At 42.4% G+C, this 19,051-nt stretch overlaps 1 protein-coding gene across 1 annotated transcript in view; it reads right to left on the minus strand.

Moving 5' to 3' along the window:
* The window catches only part of ALKBH8 (alkB homolog 8, tRNA methyltransferase), a 78,980-nt gene extending 60,068 nt beyond the window's left edge, over positions 1-18,912 (minus strand). The window contains exons 1-6 of the mRNA XM_084632811.1: positions 18,857-18,912; positions 13,979-14,168; positions 5,948-6,188; positions 4,410-4,541; positions 3,407-3,502; positions 1,921-2,025 (exon numbers count right to left, since the gene is read on the minus strand). Coding sequence (XP_084488937.1) covers positions 1,921-2,025; positions 3,407-3,502; positions 4,410-4,541; positions 5,948-6,188; positions 13,979-14,168; positions 18,857-18,903 — 811 coding nt within the window. The 5' untranslated portion in view covers positions 18,904-18,912. The remainder of the gene's footprint in view (positions 1-1,920; positions 2,026-3,406; positions 3,503-4,409; positions 4,542-5,947; positions 6,189-13,978; positions 14,169-18,856) is intronic.
* Between the last annotated feature and the right edge of the window lie 139 nt (positions 18,913-19,051).

Consider the following 19,051-nt stretch of genomic DNA (forward strand, 5'->3'; position numbering starts at 1 on the left):
AAAGGAGTACTAGTGGCACCTTAGAGACTAACCAATTTATTTGCGCATAAGCTTTCGTGAGCTACAGCTCACTTCATCGGAGTTTTTCCACTTAATGCATCCGATGAAGTGAGCTGTAGCTCACGAAAGCTCATGCTCAAATAAATTGGTTAGTCTCTAAGGTGCCACTTGTACTCCTTTTCTTTTTGCGAATACAGACTAACACAGCTGCTACTCTGAAACCTGACACAGATTAATGGCGACCTGACCCCAAATTAAACATTTTGTTTAGATTCTCCTGATCAAAACTTCTGTCAAAATTGATCTCTCCCTGCAGAAAGTTTTGATTTTTACAATATCCCATTTTCCAACAGGAAAATGTTTTGTTTTAATTGTTTTGACCAGTCTTATATACAGTACCAATATCAGAAGCCAGATTTTGCCCCCAGGTGCACATGTATTGACTTCCATTAGTTTCAAGAGGAGCAATGTACTTAATCCCATACAGAACTACATAGGTTAAGCATCTTACAAGAAGTTCACTATATTACAACATGGTTACAATATGAAGTGTAGAAATTCTGCCCTCAGAAATATATTGAAGTCAGCCTGATAAGACATGTGCATCTATTATTTCTTCGTAGCAGCATCCAAACACTCCATTCAGGATCTCATTGTGCTAGGAGCTGCACAGACACATACTAAGAGACAATGACCTGAATTTTTGAAAGTGAATAGAGATTTCAGGTGCCTGAGTTTTTGGATCTTCAACTTGAAATACCTTATAGTGGCCTGATTTTCTCAAAGTGACCTCAGAAAAATCAAGCCCATCTAAAGGTAGCCACCCAAAAACTGAGGTTCCCAAAATCACTAATCATTTTTGAAAACTGAAGTCAGTGTCCCTGCGTTGAAAAGCTTAGAAGGTAGGGATAGAATTTGACTCAGTACAGATACTGGATAGTATTTATATCAATGTACTGGATTGCACATACTGTATGCTAATTAATGTCCTAAATGATTAGAGCTTAAGAAAGGTTTTATATAAATTCTGTATTCCTGGAAGAAAATTACAATTCATACTAATTAATTCAGATAACTCAGACAGCAGCACATAACCATACCAATTTAACTGGCTGTCAGATATGTGAACGAACAGGGTCAGATGTCTAGACCCTAGGTTGGCAGATAATAAGTACACTGTCAGAGATTAATTCTGGAAGGGAAGTGTTTGTCCTTCATTCATAAGGACAAACCAGATATATTCCAGAGACTGGAAAGCCAAAGCCAGGTACCTTGCCTTGATGACTGAATTCAGTAAAAAGCACAGCATATGCTTTACCCTGTGGATGCATGAGTGGAAGTAACTCTCTCTTCTGTCCTACTGAGTCTGGAAGAGACTGTTGGAGCAGCACTCCCTTCCTCCAACATGGGGATACAGTCTGCATCATCCTGAAGATTCTCTCATATGTACCTATAGAAGGGGGTTTCTTGTTGCTTGGCAAAACATGGCAGGAAAGGTTTGAGTTTGGCCAGCCCGTTGAAAGCCCTGCAGTTATACTTGGACCAGGTGATTTTCCTGAATCTTTATCTCAGGAAGTGAGTGAAAAATGGGTTTGGTTGATCCTGTCATACATGGACTGTTTACCTCTCCAGGTTACCAACTCTTCTATTACATAATCAGCTTCCGTGACCTGGCCTAAGACTCTTGGGCCAGATTCTAATCTCAGTTACTCATTTTCAGTACCAAGATATCTCTAAATGTGAGTTCCCAAGTTAGGAAGACTGCATCCAGACACTGCCCTCAATTCATGAAAGCCTCCCTGTGGAACTTAGCAGATGCAGAAGTGCTGTCTCCGAATCATACCCATTGTAGTTGGTTTTCTGTTTTCAATTCTAGATAAAATATTGAGTTTGATTTTTTTAAAGGGCAAATGCACTTACCTTGTCCAGGTTCATACTGGTTTATTGTCAACTGATCGGGTTTATGTTTGATATATCCCTGCTTCAAGCACTTCTCCAGAAGCATGCTGCAAATTCCCGGGAGCCCTGTTATTACAAACAGAAGTATAAACCAGATGTTTTCCTACTCTTTTTTTCTGCTTTTGGTGAAGGAGAAATCTAACAACTGGACAAAATACACAGAAATATGATAAAATATCTACAGCCAAAATGGAGCTTGTAAGTCACTGCACCCCATCAATTACACAGGCAATATTGTACTCACTATGATGTGTGCATGGAAATAGTGGGTCTAATCCTGCAAACCCTATACATGTGTAACTTGCATAGACTGTAAGTAGTTCTTAGAAGCCCGCCACACACAAAGGACTGGCAGCACTGGGCCCATTGTTTGTATGTGCAATTTCTATTGTCTGTGAACATAAATAACTGGATGCCAAATTCGGTGTCATTGAAATCAATGGCAAAATCCCCATTCACCCCAATGGGTGCAGAATTTCACCCAGGTGCACAAGTGCTTTGCACAAAATTAAAGGCTGAGTTAGGACCCTGTCTTAGGGCAGTCCCTGCCTGGAGCACCCTTCTGTGGCAGGCTGCTGAATGACAGAATGCCTGCCTCAGTTTCCCTCCTGCAGACTCCTCCAAAATAGTCCACAGAATCTTTCTGGGGGCAAATATAGCCCTTGTAGGGTTATCTTATTAAAAAAGTACAGTCCACATAAATCATAACAAAAGTCCCATTATCATCGTCCAGTTTTCCCCCAGCATAGTGCAAATAGCACATGCAAAACATAGCCCTGGCATCTCTTACTACACCTGCAGCCTGCTCCTGTCCTTGTACCAGGACAGCCACTGGGCCCTTCCAACCAAAGTGCAAGCCCACTCTTCCCAGCTGGGACCCCGACGGCCTCTCTGCTGGGAGCATCCCTCACACCTACCAGCCCTCTCACAGTTCCTCTCGGTCTCACTCTCTGGCCCTGAAATGTCAATGGGTAAGCCCCTCTGCTGTTCCCCAGCTGCCAGCCCTCTCCACCCTTAGCTGCAGCAGGCAACTTCCTCATATAGCGGTTGCTCAAAAAAGTGACCAAAATTTAGAAGTTCACAATCTACATTTGGCTAGACCTCAGTGAAGAATGGCATCCATGACTGTTTTAAAAAGTTTGAAAAAAATACCAAGTTATAAGTGATTAAAAATGGGTTCCATCCATGCATGCTAAAACATGATTTACTACAGCACTGATTCAGGAAAATATCCCTATTCAAGAAGGGTGTTTAAGCGTGTCATTAAATTCCATTGAAGTTAATTGGATTTACACACCTGTTTAAGTGCCTTCTTTAATCAAGGCTTTAGTTATACAACTTCCTGGAACACTACACTGTACTGAAGTTAGGTTCTGTGTGTATCTGTTGGAAAACAGTTTTAAAACAAATGCCATTTTAAAATGCCTTTTCATAGGAAAGTTCTCACCTCCATGCAAGGGTTTATCTTTGTCTACATTGTTGTTGTCATATCGAAACTCATATCCAAAATGCTTTACCCTTCTGTGTTTTAAAGACTTCTGGGCTGTGAAGCAGAAAAATTAAACAATGTAAAAATATTAAAATATGTAAAATATATTAATTTACACAATTCGCTATGCTTGCAGGGTATTTGCCTATTGTCTATTCCACACAATCTCTGCGCAGCTCAAAACTATTCAATAGTTGAAAACACTATTATTTTTGAACCTCAATATACAACTCAACTTTCCCATGTACTAAGAGTGACAAAACAACACAGAGCTTTAATACCACTTCTCTTTGAAGTCAAAAATGCTTTTACACATAGCAGCAATCCCACAGACATCAATGCTTACACATGGGAGCAAAGGCTGTAGGTCCCTGGACCGTGTGTTTGTCTCTCTCTGACAACAGTACCAATTTTCTTGAGCCATGGCTGACACTTTGAACAAGCTCATGATATGGACATAATAGGAACTTTCACTTCCTTGCATCGTTACACTTCACACTAACTAAAGTTAATATAATGCTTTGTGCTGTGTCAAGGAGTAAAAGTTACTTTGTAATATGGAAGCTAATTGGAAAAAATAACTGGCTTTGTTAAGAAATTTATTCCACAGAGCTCATTTGAAACTACATGAGCAACTGGGAAGGGAGCTTCTTTGACTTCTCTTTGGTCAAAAGCTCCAGCTCCCAGGCAGGCTATCAGATTACAGGTGCTGCATTCTCAGAACAAACTCACTGACTGACTACGCTGTCAGGAAATGACTCTACAGTAGCTGCTTCTGGAAGCAGGAGCATAACTCAAATGTAACTATAAGATATAAAACTCAATTTTAAAGGGACTAAATATACAGAATGATTTTAAGGAATAAATTGTCCAAGATGCAGACTTCGTGCAGAAATTAAATTTAACAAAAGGACAATTTGCAGTTATTTTTGAAGGTCTCACCTTCTATGGTTCTACTAACCATTTTGAATGACTTCATTTTCTGTCCAATCAATACTTTCCAACATCTTTTGTTCTTCTTCAGGAGACACAAGCTCTTCAACCATCATCAGGCCTGGAGGCAAGCTAATAGGTATAATGTCCTCCCAATGCACTGTGGGTATAAAAATAAAACAGTGCTACTGCTTATGGAAAATGATCCCCTTGTGTTCTTTTATCAATAATGATAAACCCTAGATAGATCATCATCATCTGAATTAATTATCCTCCTTGGTAGCATAAAACAGGATCAGAATCCATGTTCTGTGCTATACAACCCAATTCTCAAATTTCACTGTGTAGGACCCGAGAGACTTAGTGTTTTCCACTCTCAAAAAATATCGGATTTGTCTGTCAAAATAAAGGTCAAAACTTTCCCATGCGTTTCAGGGGAGATTCTAGTTGGATTCAATTTTATCTTGCCAGGACTCAGGATTTGTCACTGCTCATGGTTGACAAGCATAGAGTACAGTGAAGAAAGTATCATGTCTGAATGCTATATGCTGTTTCTTAAATGTAAGAAATGATATAAAATTAAGATGGTCATTTGTAGCTGTGCAACCAGATGTGATCAAATGTTCACTACAACACCTATCTTAATAGAAAATGACTTACGTAACAGGCTCCCATCTTACAGCCCTATGAATTATTATTGAAAATTATCTGTACTGTGGTAGAGTTTAGGGGCCAAGATCAGGACCTCATTGTGCGAGATGCTCTACAAACATAGAGACAGAGTTCACCATCTAAATGGGCAAGTGTTATTGTTCCTATTTTACAGATGAGAAACTAAGGTGCAGAAAGATCAAATGACTTGGCCAAGGTCACACAGGAAGTCTGTAGAATGGGAATTGACCTCAGACCTCCCAAGTCCCAACCTATTATCTTCACCACAAAGACTATCCTTCCTCTCCAGCAACAAATGGTTTGGCTCCAAGCTACCAGAGAGACCATCTCTCTCTCTCCACCTGATACGACCACATGTGCTCACGGAGGTGTTCCTGCTGCAGCCTCCTAGCATTAAACAAGAAGGAGCTGCTAGCAGGACATTTTCTGTGAAAGGTCTTTAGTTCTGACATTCACTCCATACCTCAGTCTACAAGAGACCAGATTTCAGGGTATGCTACAAGACCCCTCTTTTTTCCCTAGACTTTAGTTAATGAGGAAAGTAGATTATTGTTCCTATTATTGTTTGATCCTTTTGGGCAATTAATTTTGCTTTTCAGCTTCCTGGAAAAGCTGACCCTTATATTTAATACATGTATTTATTCAGCCATATAAAGTATTGTTTCAAGCATCCACAGATTGCTCTAAGTTCCATATAATAAAAGACAAAAACCAGGAATGATTCACCAAACACAGTTCAAAAAATAAGGTGAATTTCTGACCCCACTGATGTCCATGACAAAACTTCCATTGACTCTCATGGAGCCAGAATTCCATCCACAGTTCCACTATAACAAACAACTGAAAAGCAAAGGAAGAACAGTGATGCTTTATGGGATAGCAGAATATTGATACCTTTTTCCACAAAGTTAACATACAGAGTAACATTTTGGTTGGAGTCCTCCAGTGTTATCTCTTTCCCATTGAGAGTGTCGTAGGCTTTCTTTGCTTCTTCTGTTGACCCATATTTCATAAATGAATACGGTTTATTTGGAGGCATTAAGAGTGCTTCCACCAATCCACATTCCTCTACTAGCCTGAGCAGTTGGTGTCTATTCACACCATTACCCAGACCTCCATTGGCAACGACCAAGCTCTAATTTAAAAAAATTAAATAGACACGTTAGTGGTCACCACTGATTTGTTTACTTGAAAATAGCATTTCACAAACACAAGTGTCATAAAGAGAAATGAAGCTATTATCTCTAAATTGGTCTGTGATTATTCTGTTTGATTTTCCAAAGGAAATGTTTCTATTTCAATTAATCTGCGGTTATCTGAAGCCCAGAGCACATTAGTACAGCACACATTTAGGGGACAGGCTTTTAAGAACAAGAGCATTCAAGCTCAGAGAGACATAACATGCCCATGTTTGTGTGTACAGACACCACAACTGTGCCTGCAGACAGGTATCTGTGCGGGCGGTGGGAAGGGGAGTCTACACATTTACAATACAGGGATGACATGTGCCTTGCACATGCCCTGAACATTCTTGTCCCTCAGCTACAGAATTTATTTGTATTTGCAGATTCCATAGCCAACAGTTGGCTGTAAGTGTCCTTCAATACCCTTGAAAGGGTGGAACAAAAATAAATCCCATTGCATTAACTGTATCCACCTGATTTTTTTCATGACAGCCAAGTGCTATGACTCCCACAAATGAACTCAGAGAGAACTGAGCTCAGCAGCCAATTTCTAAACTCCCCCAATAACTTTTTTGAAGGAGTGGCCTCCAACATCATCCTCAACATTTTTCTCTTTACTCTCTTCCCCAAGGAAGGGTAACCCTTTCCTCTGTCTGAGGAGAGTCTGATGCATTCATTAGCATAACCCACTCATGCTATTCTTTCATTGGGCGAGGGGAGGAAGGCCACTTGAGAGCAATATGAGGTATCCCTCATGCCCCATGTTAGGGACTAACATCCAACCAGTGCTGAGCAGAATCAGCTCAGAACCCAACTTCAGACCCCCTTCAGGGTACTTCTCTGAGTTGATGCTAGCTTGCTGGGGATGCCCCAAAATGCTAAAAGTAAAGATATACTGGTGAATATATATATTCTATATATAGTATATATCCTGCTGAAAGAATAGAATCACCCATTATCCAGGGGGCCGCTACACAATTCAAAATACAGCGTTAGGGCCACAGTTCATCCTCCAAACACTTATGCACGGGAGTAGTCTCAATGGGACGAGTTGCCATCACTGATGTGCCAGTGTCTCAGTGCAGCGACACTCAGGGTATGGCTACACTGCAATGCAAGCCTGGGCTCAGACCCAGGCTTGAGCTCAAACCCCTCTTCCATTTACACACAAGCCTGGCTGACTCAGGCCCAGGCCCCAGGACTTTGCAGGATGAGTCGATTCGAGCCTAGGTCCCACTGGCACTCGGGCCCAAACTCCATCGTTTTGCATATGTGGATGCAGCTCAGGTGAGAGTTAGCCAATGCTATCCCACAAACCCATCAGACACTGTTCTTTATCCTCTCTATCCCAAAAGTAGCCAATTGACCCCCAGGAAATGGAAGCAACCCCGCTTGTACAGCCAGGCTGCGTTTAACCCTTCCATTTTATTCTGACCACTGAGCTACAGAGTAAACCTTCTCTGTCGTTAGCTACAGCCATCAACCAGAAGTCATCTTTTGTCAAGCGTGCCACTTCCTGGTCTCGAGAGCACAGTCAGATTTTGGTGAATCTCTGATGTGAGGCCAGCAAAAAGATGTGTTTTAGTAGGAGTACTAGCAATGACCACGTGTAAAAAGAGATAGAGAAGAAGCTGGCAGTGCTGGGAAGTCACTGGACCAGTGACCACCCAGAAAATGGATCAAGCAGCTCAAGACCAACTACTGGCAATCCAGGGATGAGAACTGCACCTCTGAGAACCCGCCTTCATCCTGCACCTTTTATGAGGCGTCTGACTGGGTGTGGGGTACTGCACCGAGAACGGAGCCAATAGTGCTTACAGCCTGGGTGGCGAACTTCTGATCTCTGAATCCAATATAGGAATGGAAGAGTCCAGCAGGCACCGACTCAGGCCAGCAAAGTCACTATGGTGCTGGAACCGGTCCAAGGACGCTTTGCCACTGGAGCAGCTGCAGCATATCCTGGGTCCGGAGGAGCCTTTTGTTGCCCCCCCCCCCCAGCTTGAGCAGCAGCCTGCCACAGAACTGGAAGAAACAAAATTAACCCAAGAGCCTGGTAAGTTTCTGGCTCCATGTTTGTTCTGATTAATATAGGAATGGAGAGGATTTCCGGATTATGAAGCAATGCAAAAGTTATTACAAGCTGTGGCTGCAGCGGGTAGCCACTCATGGCAGATTGCACGGACAGCACTTTGGCGCTGGGGCGTTATAAAAATAAGAACTTTATATTTTTTTCCCTGTGAGTACACTGCTCTGTACTTATACAACAGTGTAACGAGCCACCTGTAAACAGTGAACTGTCCAGGTGGTGGTGGTGCAGGTGGGGGTTGAAATGTGGCCCATTTAAATATGTAGTCCATTGGTGATAAAATCATTTGTCCAAAATAGGAGTGGAGGGTAAGTATGCCATCCGGAAATGTGTCTGGGAGGGGGTGGGGTGGCCGTGGAGTTCTCTGCGAGTCCATATTAAGGTGTGTGCTTGCATGCAGTCATAAAAGCCTGTATGAGACGCTGTGGGAAGACAGTAAGCCATACAGATGCTAGCGCAGCATCTTGTTGATTCCCCCCATGAATTTTGACCCAATCCCAGGGGCTGATAGCTGCAAACTTTTCCCGAAGCAGGAACTCCAGACAGCTAGGCACATTTTGGGAAAGGGCATATTTTCGAGGGCCACCGCAGTAGCTGACCAACACACTCCACTCACAGATGTGCTATTCGGGTACCATAAGTTTGAATACTTTGGTGGCAAACACAGTTGGCTTGCCTGCCTGGAAATGCTTTAATATTGCTATTTTTGTAACACAAATAAAGGCTTTTATTTTATTCAGAGAGTTTATTGCCATCACTACATCATGACTTACAATGTTTGTTTTGAATAATAAAGATAACCATAGGGTAAGGAACAATGGGCAAGTTATAGCCATACACAATTTTTCAGTACCTCTAGGTACAATCAACCAATAATGAAAATGCACAGTTCCCCGTCCATTACATTAACAGTCAGGTCATCCAAAATAAAAATATGTGAGGGCAGGTCTAGGTTGGATATTAGGAAAAACTATTTCACTAGGAGGGTGGTGAAACACTGGAATGGGTTACCTAGTGAGGTGGTGGAATCTCCATCCTTAGAGGCTTTTAAGGTCCGGCTTGACAAAGTCCTGGCTGGGATGATTTAGATGGGGTTGATCCTGCTTTGAGCAGGGGATTGGACTAGATGACCTCCTGAGGTCTCTTCCAACACTAAACTTCTATGATTCTATGAATATGCCCCATTCACTGTGTACAGTGACAATATCTCCCCTCACACACATTTCAATGATGTATTGTCACAACACACATTTACTGTCAACACTGATGTAGAAAAACATTCCTAAACATGCAGTTCTCTCTCTTCCATTGGCCCATGCCAACCCATAATGTGGGAGCACAGAACATCCCGAATTTGTGTTCTTTGGGTGCATCCTGCCGCAGCTGTCACAGGTGCACTTTCTTTCTGGCTGAGTGTACTGATTCAGCAATCCATCACTGCCATAGTTCCATTCAGGGGCAAAGAGCTCACCTTTGGCTTCACACAGATTGTGAAGAGCACAGCAAGCCACAGTGATGCGGACAGCATTGATGACACTGGAATCCAAACACGTAGACAGTGCCAGGGGGATTTCAGTCAGCCAAATGCACATTCAACCACCATTTTGCACCTGCTCAGAGTGTGATTAACCCTTCTTTTGCCAGGTACCGAGCTCAGGATACAGTTTCATAAGCCAACGTAAAAGGGGTTATGTGGGGTCCCCCAGGATAACAGTGGGGACAGTAACTCCATTTATGACAATGTCCTTTGGTGGAAATAGAATCCCAACCTCTCCATAAAGGTAGACTCCCGCCCAGCAGAAAACCCTGGCATCACGATTCCTCCTTCCAGTGCATCGCACACTAGTGTCCATAAATCAGCTTCTGTGGTCCACAAGGGCATGCGTAACAGCAGAATAGTGCCCTTTGCAGTTTATGTACTCATTTGCTCCCTAAGGAGCACAAGTCCCATCAACGGCTCCGATGCAGTTTGGAAAGCTCATTCTCTCAAAACCAGCAGTTACTTCACAAATATAGTTTCTGTCCACCGCAGCTGGGTAAACCACTTGCCTGATCATCTCAGAACCTACATCACCACTTTACCCACAGTTGATTTTCCAACACCAAATTGGTTAGCAGTAGACCTGTAGCAGCCTTGAGTAGTCAGCTTCCAAAAAGTGATAGCAATCCACGTCTGGATCAATATGGTCGCCCGCACACAGGTCTCACGATGCTGGAGGGACAGGACAAGCTGCTCACAAAGTTCCAGGAATGTAGCTTTCTTCATGCGAAAGTTCTGACCCCATTGCTGGTCATCCCAGGTCTGCATAACGATGGGATCCCACCAATCTGCGCTTGCAGCCCTACTCCAGTAGCACCGGTCTACATAGAGGACATCAGCAACTATACTGAGAGTCGCGAGTCGTACCAGCCAGTACCATTCTTCCATATCTGTATCGTCGTCGTCCTCCTCCTGCTCCATCATTAGCTCCAGCAGGTGCTTTCGGAGGGTCACAAAACATTGCTGAAATGTGCACCAGCATCTCATGGACGCTTCGCCTGTTTCCTGATACAGGAGTGGAAGCCCAAGCAAGAGAAGTTCTTCAAATGGTGACTCCTCCATGCTGCTGGCTTCAGTAGCTGGGAGCATGCACGTCAAAACAATGGCTTGGCAGGATGTGTTGGCGGGCTGTGACAACTTCCTGTGATGTGCGGGATGGACTGTCAAGTTTTTCAATGCTGCACCATGAACCAAGGGCTAGAGCATCCACATTTTGGGAGGACGCTAAGTACTCTGGCATATGGTTGGTTGGACTCGGGTCTGCATAGTGCAGTATGGATGCTGGTGCCCCAGTGTGGGGCCCTGACTCAAAATTTCTAAACCTAAGGCCACCAATGAGCATGGACACTCAAGCCCCTGACTTTTCAAACCCAGGGTCTGCAGACGCAAGTCCCACTAACCCTGGGCTTGCATTGCAGTGTAGACATACGCTCAGCTGCCCCAGCATTGCTTCATGGCGCACTGAGGAGTAGTACCAGGGCTCTCTTAAAGCACTAATGCCACAGCACAGACTGAGTCCCTCAATCACAGGCTTCCCACAAAGTCCCCGTCTCCCCATGCCATCAGGTTCATCACAAAAAGATGCAGACTGAAAATGGAGCTGATAGCTGAGCTTCTGAGACTCCTTCATATGGAATTTCTCTCTCTCTCTCTCTCTTTCAGGGGTGGAAGAGAGCGAGCCAGCCCCGCTGTTTATTTAGGTTCAGTTGAGTAAGGAGGAATCACCTTTTGAGTGTTTAATTTTAGAATTTCAGAAGTGGCTGATACGCAGTGTTGTTGTAGCTGTGTCAGTCCCAGGATATGAGAGAGACTGGGTGAGGAAATCTCTTTTATGGGACCAACTTCTGTTGGTGAGAGAGACAAGCTTTTGAGCTACACAGAGCTCTTCATCAGGTCCAGGAAAGGTACTCTAAGCATGGCAGCTAAATACAAGGTGCAACAGATAGTTTAGCATAAGCAATTACCACATATTCTGAGGGACCATTCAAGGTGAAGTGGCCCATTAACATCCCTACAGTAATACGACAAAAAGGGAGGGTTAATGGGTTACAGATTGTCATAATGAAACATCAATCCAATGTCTTTATTAAGACCATGATTTTTAGTGTCTAGCAAAGTTATGAATTTAAACTTCCTCTTTTGAAAGTATTGGGCAGGTTCCCTTTGAGGTTGAGGACTGATAGGTCAACATAATTTTGTAGTGTAGACAAGCCCTCTCTCAGGAAAATAATAAAAGACAAAAACACAACATCACCTGTGGGTGAACGTTTTTCACAAAGCTCTCACTCTATATCTGACCTATCAGTCCTCATCCTGTGTAGCATGAAAGCTTGTCTCTCTCACCAACAGAAGTTGGTCCAATAAAAGATATTACCTCACCCACCTTGTCTCTAAAACTAGCTGATGTCCAAAGATTTATCAGAATGTGTGTGTGTTGGGGGAGTGTGGTTGTTTTGCTAGTGGAACTAAACAAAATATGACAAAATTTCAAAAAAAGCATTTTAAAATATTTCCTCTGCAAAAGATTGTCCATATTTTTGCAAAAATTACAGACAAAGTCCAATTGTCTTCTGAATAGTTATTTTGCCAAGTTTGGCTAGTAAATCAATCATTTCAGTGTGAAACAGAGTGATTTTAGTCCTCCTTTAAGGGCAAACTAAATGCAACCTTAAGTATGCAGTCAATATTGGTGCCTTCATATAATTATTAGCAAGCATATGCTGTTATTGGCCTAAAATGGCATATCTGCCTTTCACACATTTTTTCTCCTCAACATCTTTCCCAGAATGAGTCAGCCAATCTTTTTCTAAAAGTATTTCTATAAATGCTCTATTACCTTTTCTGAGAGCAGATCCTAAAAAGTTTTGTTGTTTCAAATTATAGTGTCTAATTATTCCAAATGAGAGCAAATTGGCTTGAAAATGGGAGGAAAAGATTTAATAAATGGAAAAGGATGACAGTACTCTTAAAATCTTAACAAGGAGTGCTAGGTGACATGTCTGAATAACTACTGACAGATATTTCTATTATGGAATCTCAGGACAGTGTCAGTACTTGTGTACTGTAACAAATCACATTTTCCAGAGGTTTACAATGCAAACATAAAAAAAAAAAAATCATTCTGGCTTGAAACCTATCAAACAAAGTCTCAATGAAGAGGGAATTTCAGGAAAGTCTCTTCATTACCTCATCTGTGTATTGTCGCTGTACCACAAAGTTCAGAGGATTTTCAAAGTCTCTGGGTTAAATTCAGCTACAAATTCTGACTATTATTACTAAATTATTTTCATTTGGATTGCTGTAACACCTACAAGCCCCAGCCACGGACCAGGATTCCACTGTACTAGTGCAGTAAAAACACAGAACAAAAAGACAGTCCCTTCCCCAAAGAATTTGCCATCTGCACTAGGTTTTCAAATCATTATTTACCTACATCCTCACATGGTTTTAAATCTCAGTGTAAACCAGGCCCAACAATTTGCCTTAAAACAACTGCCAAGATTGCAATGGCAACCGTAAGACTAGAATGAGGAAGAGCCCTGAGACAGACAGGGCAAGACATGGGATGACAGTTTACATAAGAGAAGCTGAAGTGAGATTACTAGCGAGGATCGGATTAGTGTTGGAAAAGATTTCTAGGAGTGGGGTTTAATAGTGAGTTTGAAGGAGAGAGATTATGCTTTGTGGAGAAGCATGGAGGGAAGAATAATGAAGGCACAAAAATGAAAGCAGAGGAGACAAAGAAAGTAATATGGGAAACGGAATGTGAAGCTCTAACATGTATATTAATGGATGAAGGTAACAAATTTTATTAGTAACATAATTATGGCTATCAGAACTTTTCCCAGCCACATGAACTATCCTTTCAGCCTAAAAGACCTAGTCCAAAGACCATTAAAGTCACTGGGAGTTTCTCCATGGACAAAGAGCTTTGACCAAAGCCCAAAGTGCAGTTCTACTTTGGAATCAATGTGAAACAATCGACATGGAGTCTCACTGCCCTTTTCACAGTCACTTTTCAGAGCAGAACTGCACTTTAGCCAGTATATAGGGGAGGCTAGGATATGGATAAGCTGTGCAATCAGGCTCACATAACAATTGGAACCTCACGTCACCTTTGTGGTGTGCGATACACACTCGATGCCCTCATGCCTCATTAAAGTGTTTCTGGCCTTGATCTGTTTCCTCAATAATTTCTTCTCAGACTTATTCCGTTTCAGATTGTTTTGACCGGTGCTGTCCATTTCTGCACTCGAGATTTGCAAAGACAAGGCCACAGCAGACGGGAGAAAACATTCAAGATTCCTAAAAAAAAAAAATAAAAAAAAATGAATATGTCATTTATTCAAAGGCCGTTTTAAAATAATTTTTAAAGAGCCACTGACAACATAAAACTCCTTTGTAAAAAATCCACTATTTCTATTACTAATAACACCTCTGTTCTAATACCATGTTGAATACAAATCCCTCACAGATCTTGGGCGAATGTCCCATTTTTTCCCCCATTTGAAAAATGGAGAACAAAATTCACCTAGTTCACACTGTTTCGGTGAGATTATTCACCTCCCTCACAAGTCCTTTTTCAGGTAGGAATGGGGAACTTCATTTAGCTTACAATTTTGGAGGGGATGGGGGGAGAGGATCACAAAATTAACTTGAATGCAGAGACTGTTTTTTCCCCTTCAATTCATCCCCACAGGATTTTTTTTTCTGGGGGGTGATTCATGCAAGATAAAGGGCAATCTAGGCTATATATTAGGGAAGAAAAAATTCCCAACCAGCTCGGCTGCTATGAGGGGAGTCCTAAGTATAGTATATAATGCCAGATGTTTTTTTTATTTCAGTGTTTAATCTCTTCCCCATTCTGTTCCTTTATTCACAAGCTTGCAACATTAATTTTTCACCCTACCTGCTCCTCCACTATGGTTTTTAAGGGGAACTATAATTAATAAAAAATGGAAATAACAAATTTGGAACCCTGAAATGAAACAGTGCTGAAGAAATTCCTTTGAAAAAAAACCAAAAACCAATTCTCTCTCTTTCCCTCCCCGCTTCTTAAACCCTAAGGTGAATTCAAATGCTTGTGAAAGAAAATGAATTGCCAGCACTGGAAAGTGATGTCCTCGATCAATACAACAAGTTCCAGCAGGGACAGCAGCAACAGCTCTGTTCTGAAAATGTGTTTCAACTGATTACTCATAGGGTTGAGGGGGGTAGGAGAATTTCCATGCTCATTCTGTCTTTGACCTCTTTGCCAAGTAGTGTCATGCAATCTTTGAACAGCCAGGTTCTCACATTTACAACTGAACTGAGAAAGGGGATTCTCTGCTGGTGCAGTTACTTTAATACCATGCTGGGGCACCAGTTCAGACGGGAAAAGCACTCCCTAATGAAATATGTCACTTACATGACCACAGAAACACAGATACAGAGGCAGAAAAGATCTATGAAGCTACCTAATCCATCTTCCTAACAGTGTGTGATTATTCCCCATTATTACATTTATTAGTGGCAGTCCTATCTATTTTAAAAGTCCTGAGTGATGGGGCATTCACTGTCTCCTTTAAGAGACTACTCCAAAGGATAACAGATCTCAGTTTTAGCCTATACTCAATTCTGATTTGCCTTTTCTGCATCCCAGTACTCCCTGTTTTACTAGTGTAAATGACCACTTGCCCTCCCTGCGGTCTCCTATGAATGAGAAAGCTAGAGGAAGTTGTGGGCTCAGTCCACAGCCATGTCCCTTGAAGGGCGCTCACATTTGCCTATGAAAACTGCAAATTCAGAATACTTTTCTTATCTGAAATAGATTGCAGTTGAAAACAAAACAAAATAATGAAACACGTGGAACATAGCAATGCCTGTAATGTGTATTTCAGAATACAAGAAAACAAGAATCAGCCAGGTAAAGACAAGGGAAACTCATACCTGCTTAAACAAAAGGTGCAGTGAATTTAGTTTTCACTTGGGAAAGGACAACACAGAGAAAAATATAAGAACAAAGTTAAAACTTCTGTTTATCTTTGTAAGAACACATTTTGAGAAATCAGTTACACAATTTTCCTGAGAGACTTGAAACTAGACCTCTTTTATTGCTGGAGCAATTCTGGTCTGATTCACTAATCAACCACTCCAGAATCAGCCCAGGGACTTGAATATCAAAGGCAAACACAGGTTGGGATTTAAGGACAATGGTATGGCAGACTCTATAGGAAAGCTTGCACACTGTCTGCCTGCACATATTGGGGCTGATTTTCCACTGTCTTGTACATTACATATCCATTTAAGGCTCAGTCCTATGTCTATTGAAAACAATGACAAAGCTCCCATTAACTTTAATGGTACAAAATCAAGCCCTTTGACCTTTGCATGGTGAGTGAAAAACTCTATCATTCCCATTTTGTAACATTTTTTTACCCACTTTGCACTAGGTCAAAATTACCATAGAAGGTACAAGGCAATGGAGACTCAAACCCCTTATTATGGACCTTAACTCATTTGCACTGAAAAACAACCCCTCAAAATGCATCAAAATTAAAACAAAAACACAGGAACAATCATGCTCTACCAGCAGTTTTAGCTGTGAATATAATGATCCATATCATGCCACAATGAAATTAATGGAAAGAGTTAATGGAGAGTTTTGCTCAACAATGGAGAGCCTGGACTGGCCCCATATGTTTTAGGAGCAATTTCTGAAGAGAACAGCAAGATTAATTTAGATTGTAGTTACGTATGCTAGTTACCAGCAGATGGAGCACTATGCCCAGTTATAAAGTGACTGACTTCACTTTGCAGGTGCTCAGAACTTCTGGAAAAAGATTCCTAGATAGACAATGGACATAAAACAGAGAAAAGAAGAGAGGAGGGCAGAGGGAGCAATCCTTCAAATCCTATTACCTATTATTTCCATAATGTCTTGATGATGTTTTTAATATTGCCTATAAAATGTAGCGTATTCATGATAACATGTCATATATAGTTTCACAGTCATTAGTTAACTGTTGGTCCAATATATAACTTCTCATAGACACAATAGTCTTATTTTATACCCTTTAACCATTAAGACCCCCATCCTGCAATGAAAGGCAACTCCTGCACCTGTATGGAAGTCCACTGACTTCAATGCAGGTCTACATAAACATATTGCAGAATAAGGGCCTTATTGTGTAAGATTGCTGACATGAAACACTAATGGGTGACAAGATGGACTTCCGTCTGAATCGCTAAAGTTCTGCATAATCTACTTTGCATTTATTTACAAAGTCAAAGATTATAATTGGAGATGAGCTCCAGATGCAAGTTTCAGATACAGATCAGGGCTGCAAATATCACAAAGTCTGCAGTGCTTTGAACCTCCCATTTATAAAGGTGGGGTCATTTGCAAAATTTGAATCTAGGTTTGTATTTTAAAAACCGACTCCCAACATTCAGGACTGGCTAGATCTAGAGGTCTGATCTGGGCTCAACCTGTCACTAATTATAATAATTCCAGAAATTATTATTATTTATTCACCCGTCAAGATTAGATTGGGTTCAGCCCCATTGTGTTGTACAAACACACAATAAGAATGGTTTCAGAGTAACAGCCGTGTTAGTCTGTATTCGCAAAAAGAAAAGGAGGACTTGTGGCACCTTAGAGACTAACCAATTTATTAGAGCATGAGCTTTCGTGAGCTACAGCTCACTTCCTCAGATGCATATCGTGGAAACTGCAGCAGGCTTTATATATACACAGAGAATATGAAACAATACCTATTCCCACCCCACTGTCCTGCTGGTAATAGCTTATCTGAAGTGATTTCCAGCACAAATCCAGGTTTTCTCACCCTCCACCCCCCCACACAAATTCACTCTCCTGCTGGTGATAGCCCATCCAAAGTGACAACTCTTTACACAATGTGCATGACAATCAAGCTGGGCTATTTCCTGCATAAATCCAGGTTCTCACATCCCCCCCCCCACCCCCATACACACACAAACTCACTCTCCTGCTGGTAATAGCTCATCCAAACTGACCACTCTTCAAGTTAAAATCCAAGTTAAACCAGAACATCTGGGGGGGGGGGGTAGGAAAAAACAAGAGGAAACAGGCTACCTTGCATAATGACTTAGCCACTCCCAGTCTCTATTTAAGCCTAAATTAATAGTATCCAATTTGCAAATGAATTCCAATTCAGCAGTTTCTTGCTGGAGTCTGGATTTGAAGTTTTTTTGTTTTAAGATAGCGACCTTCATGTCTGTGATTGCGTGACCAGAGAGATTGAAGTGTTCTCCGACTGGTTTATGAATGTTTATGAATGTTTATGAATAAGAATGTTCCCTTCCCCAGAGAGCTTACAGGCTAACTAGAGAAGACAGGAAAGGGTGTGAACCAGTGCTTAATTTGTAACGCAAGAGGTGCCGGGGCTCAAGCAATTTTTTTTTTACATTCATAACTTCTGCAGCAAGCTCAGAGGTGCTGGGGCTCAGCCCTGGCAAAAATTAAGCACTGGTGGGAAGGGAAACAGAAAAATGAAGCGACTTGCCCTAATTCATGCAGAGATCAGTGGCAGAGCATGGGTTAGAACACGTCTCCACCCTCTCAGTCCTGTGGGCTATCCACTGGACCTTGCTGCCAACACTGACCTTCTCCTACAGCACCGTGGCAGCATGGCAAGGCTGAGCAGAATTGCACTCTGCCCTGGGGGGGCGGGGGGGCTGAGAGATGAATGGTCTCCTAAAGCCCCAGTTATCCATGTCACTGAGGGGGCCCTGAACCGGCTGCTGCCAGACCAAATTCAGACGCAGTGACCCCTCCCCCCGCCCCTTGCAGCACAGACCCTGAGCTCCAGCCCACCCGCAGGGACTGGGTTTGACAACAGGCCGTTACTCCTGGTCACGTTAACACGGCATTCGCCGGCGGCGTCCGCCCAGCTTTGAGCGTGGCCCCCGGAGCTCAGCTGAGACCCGCGCAGCCGCCGGAAGGTGGCAGAGGGAGCCACGCGCGTTACCTTGCGGGAGGCAGCCATTCTGGGGAAACCTTGACTACAACTCCCATGAGCCTCACTGCCTACAGCTCCCGTCATGCCCGTGGCGGGCAGCGTCCCTTCCCGGTTAACCCCCTCGTCCCCATGTAGCTGTGTGGTTTCAACGTCTCCTCCTGCGCGTGCTCGCCCTGCAGCACCCCTGAGGCAGTGCGGTATCAC

The sequence above is a fragment of the Lepidochelys olivacea genome, assembly GCF_965140295.1.
Source record: "Lepidochelys olivacea isolate rLepOli2 genome assembly, chromosome: 1".
Lineage (NCBI taxonomy): Eukaryota > Metazoa > Chordata > Testudines > Cheloniidae > Lepidochelys > Lepidochelys olivacea.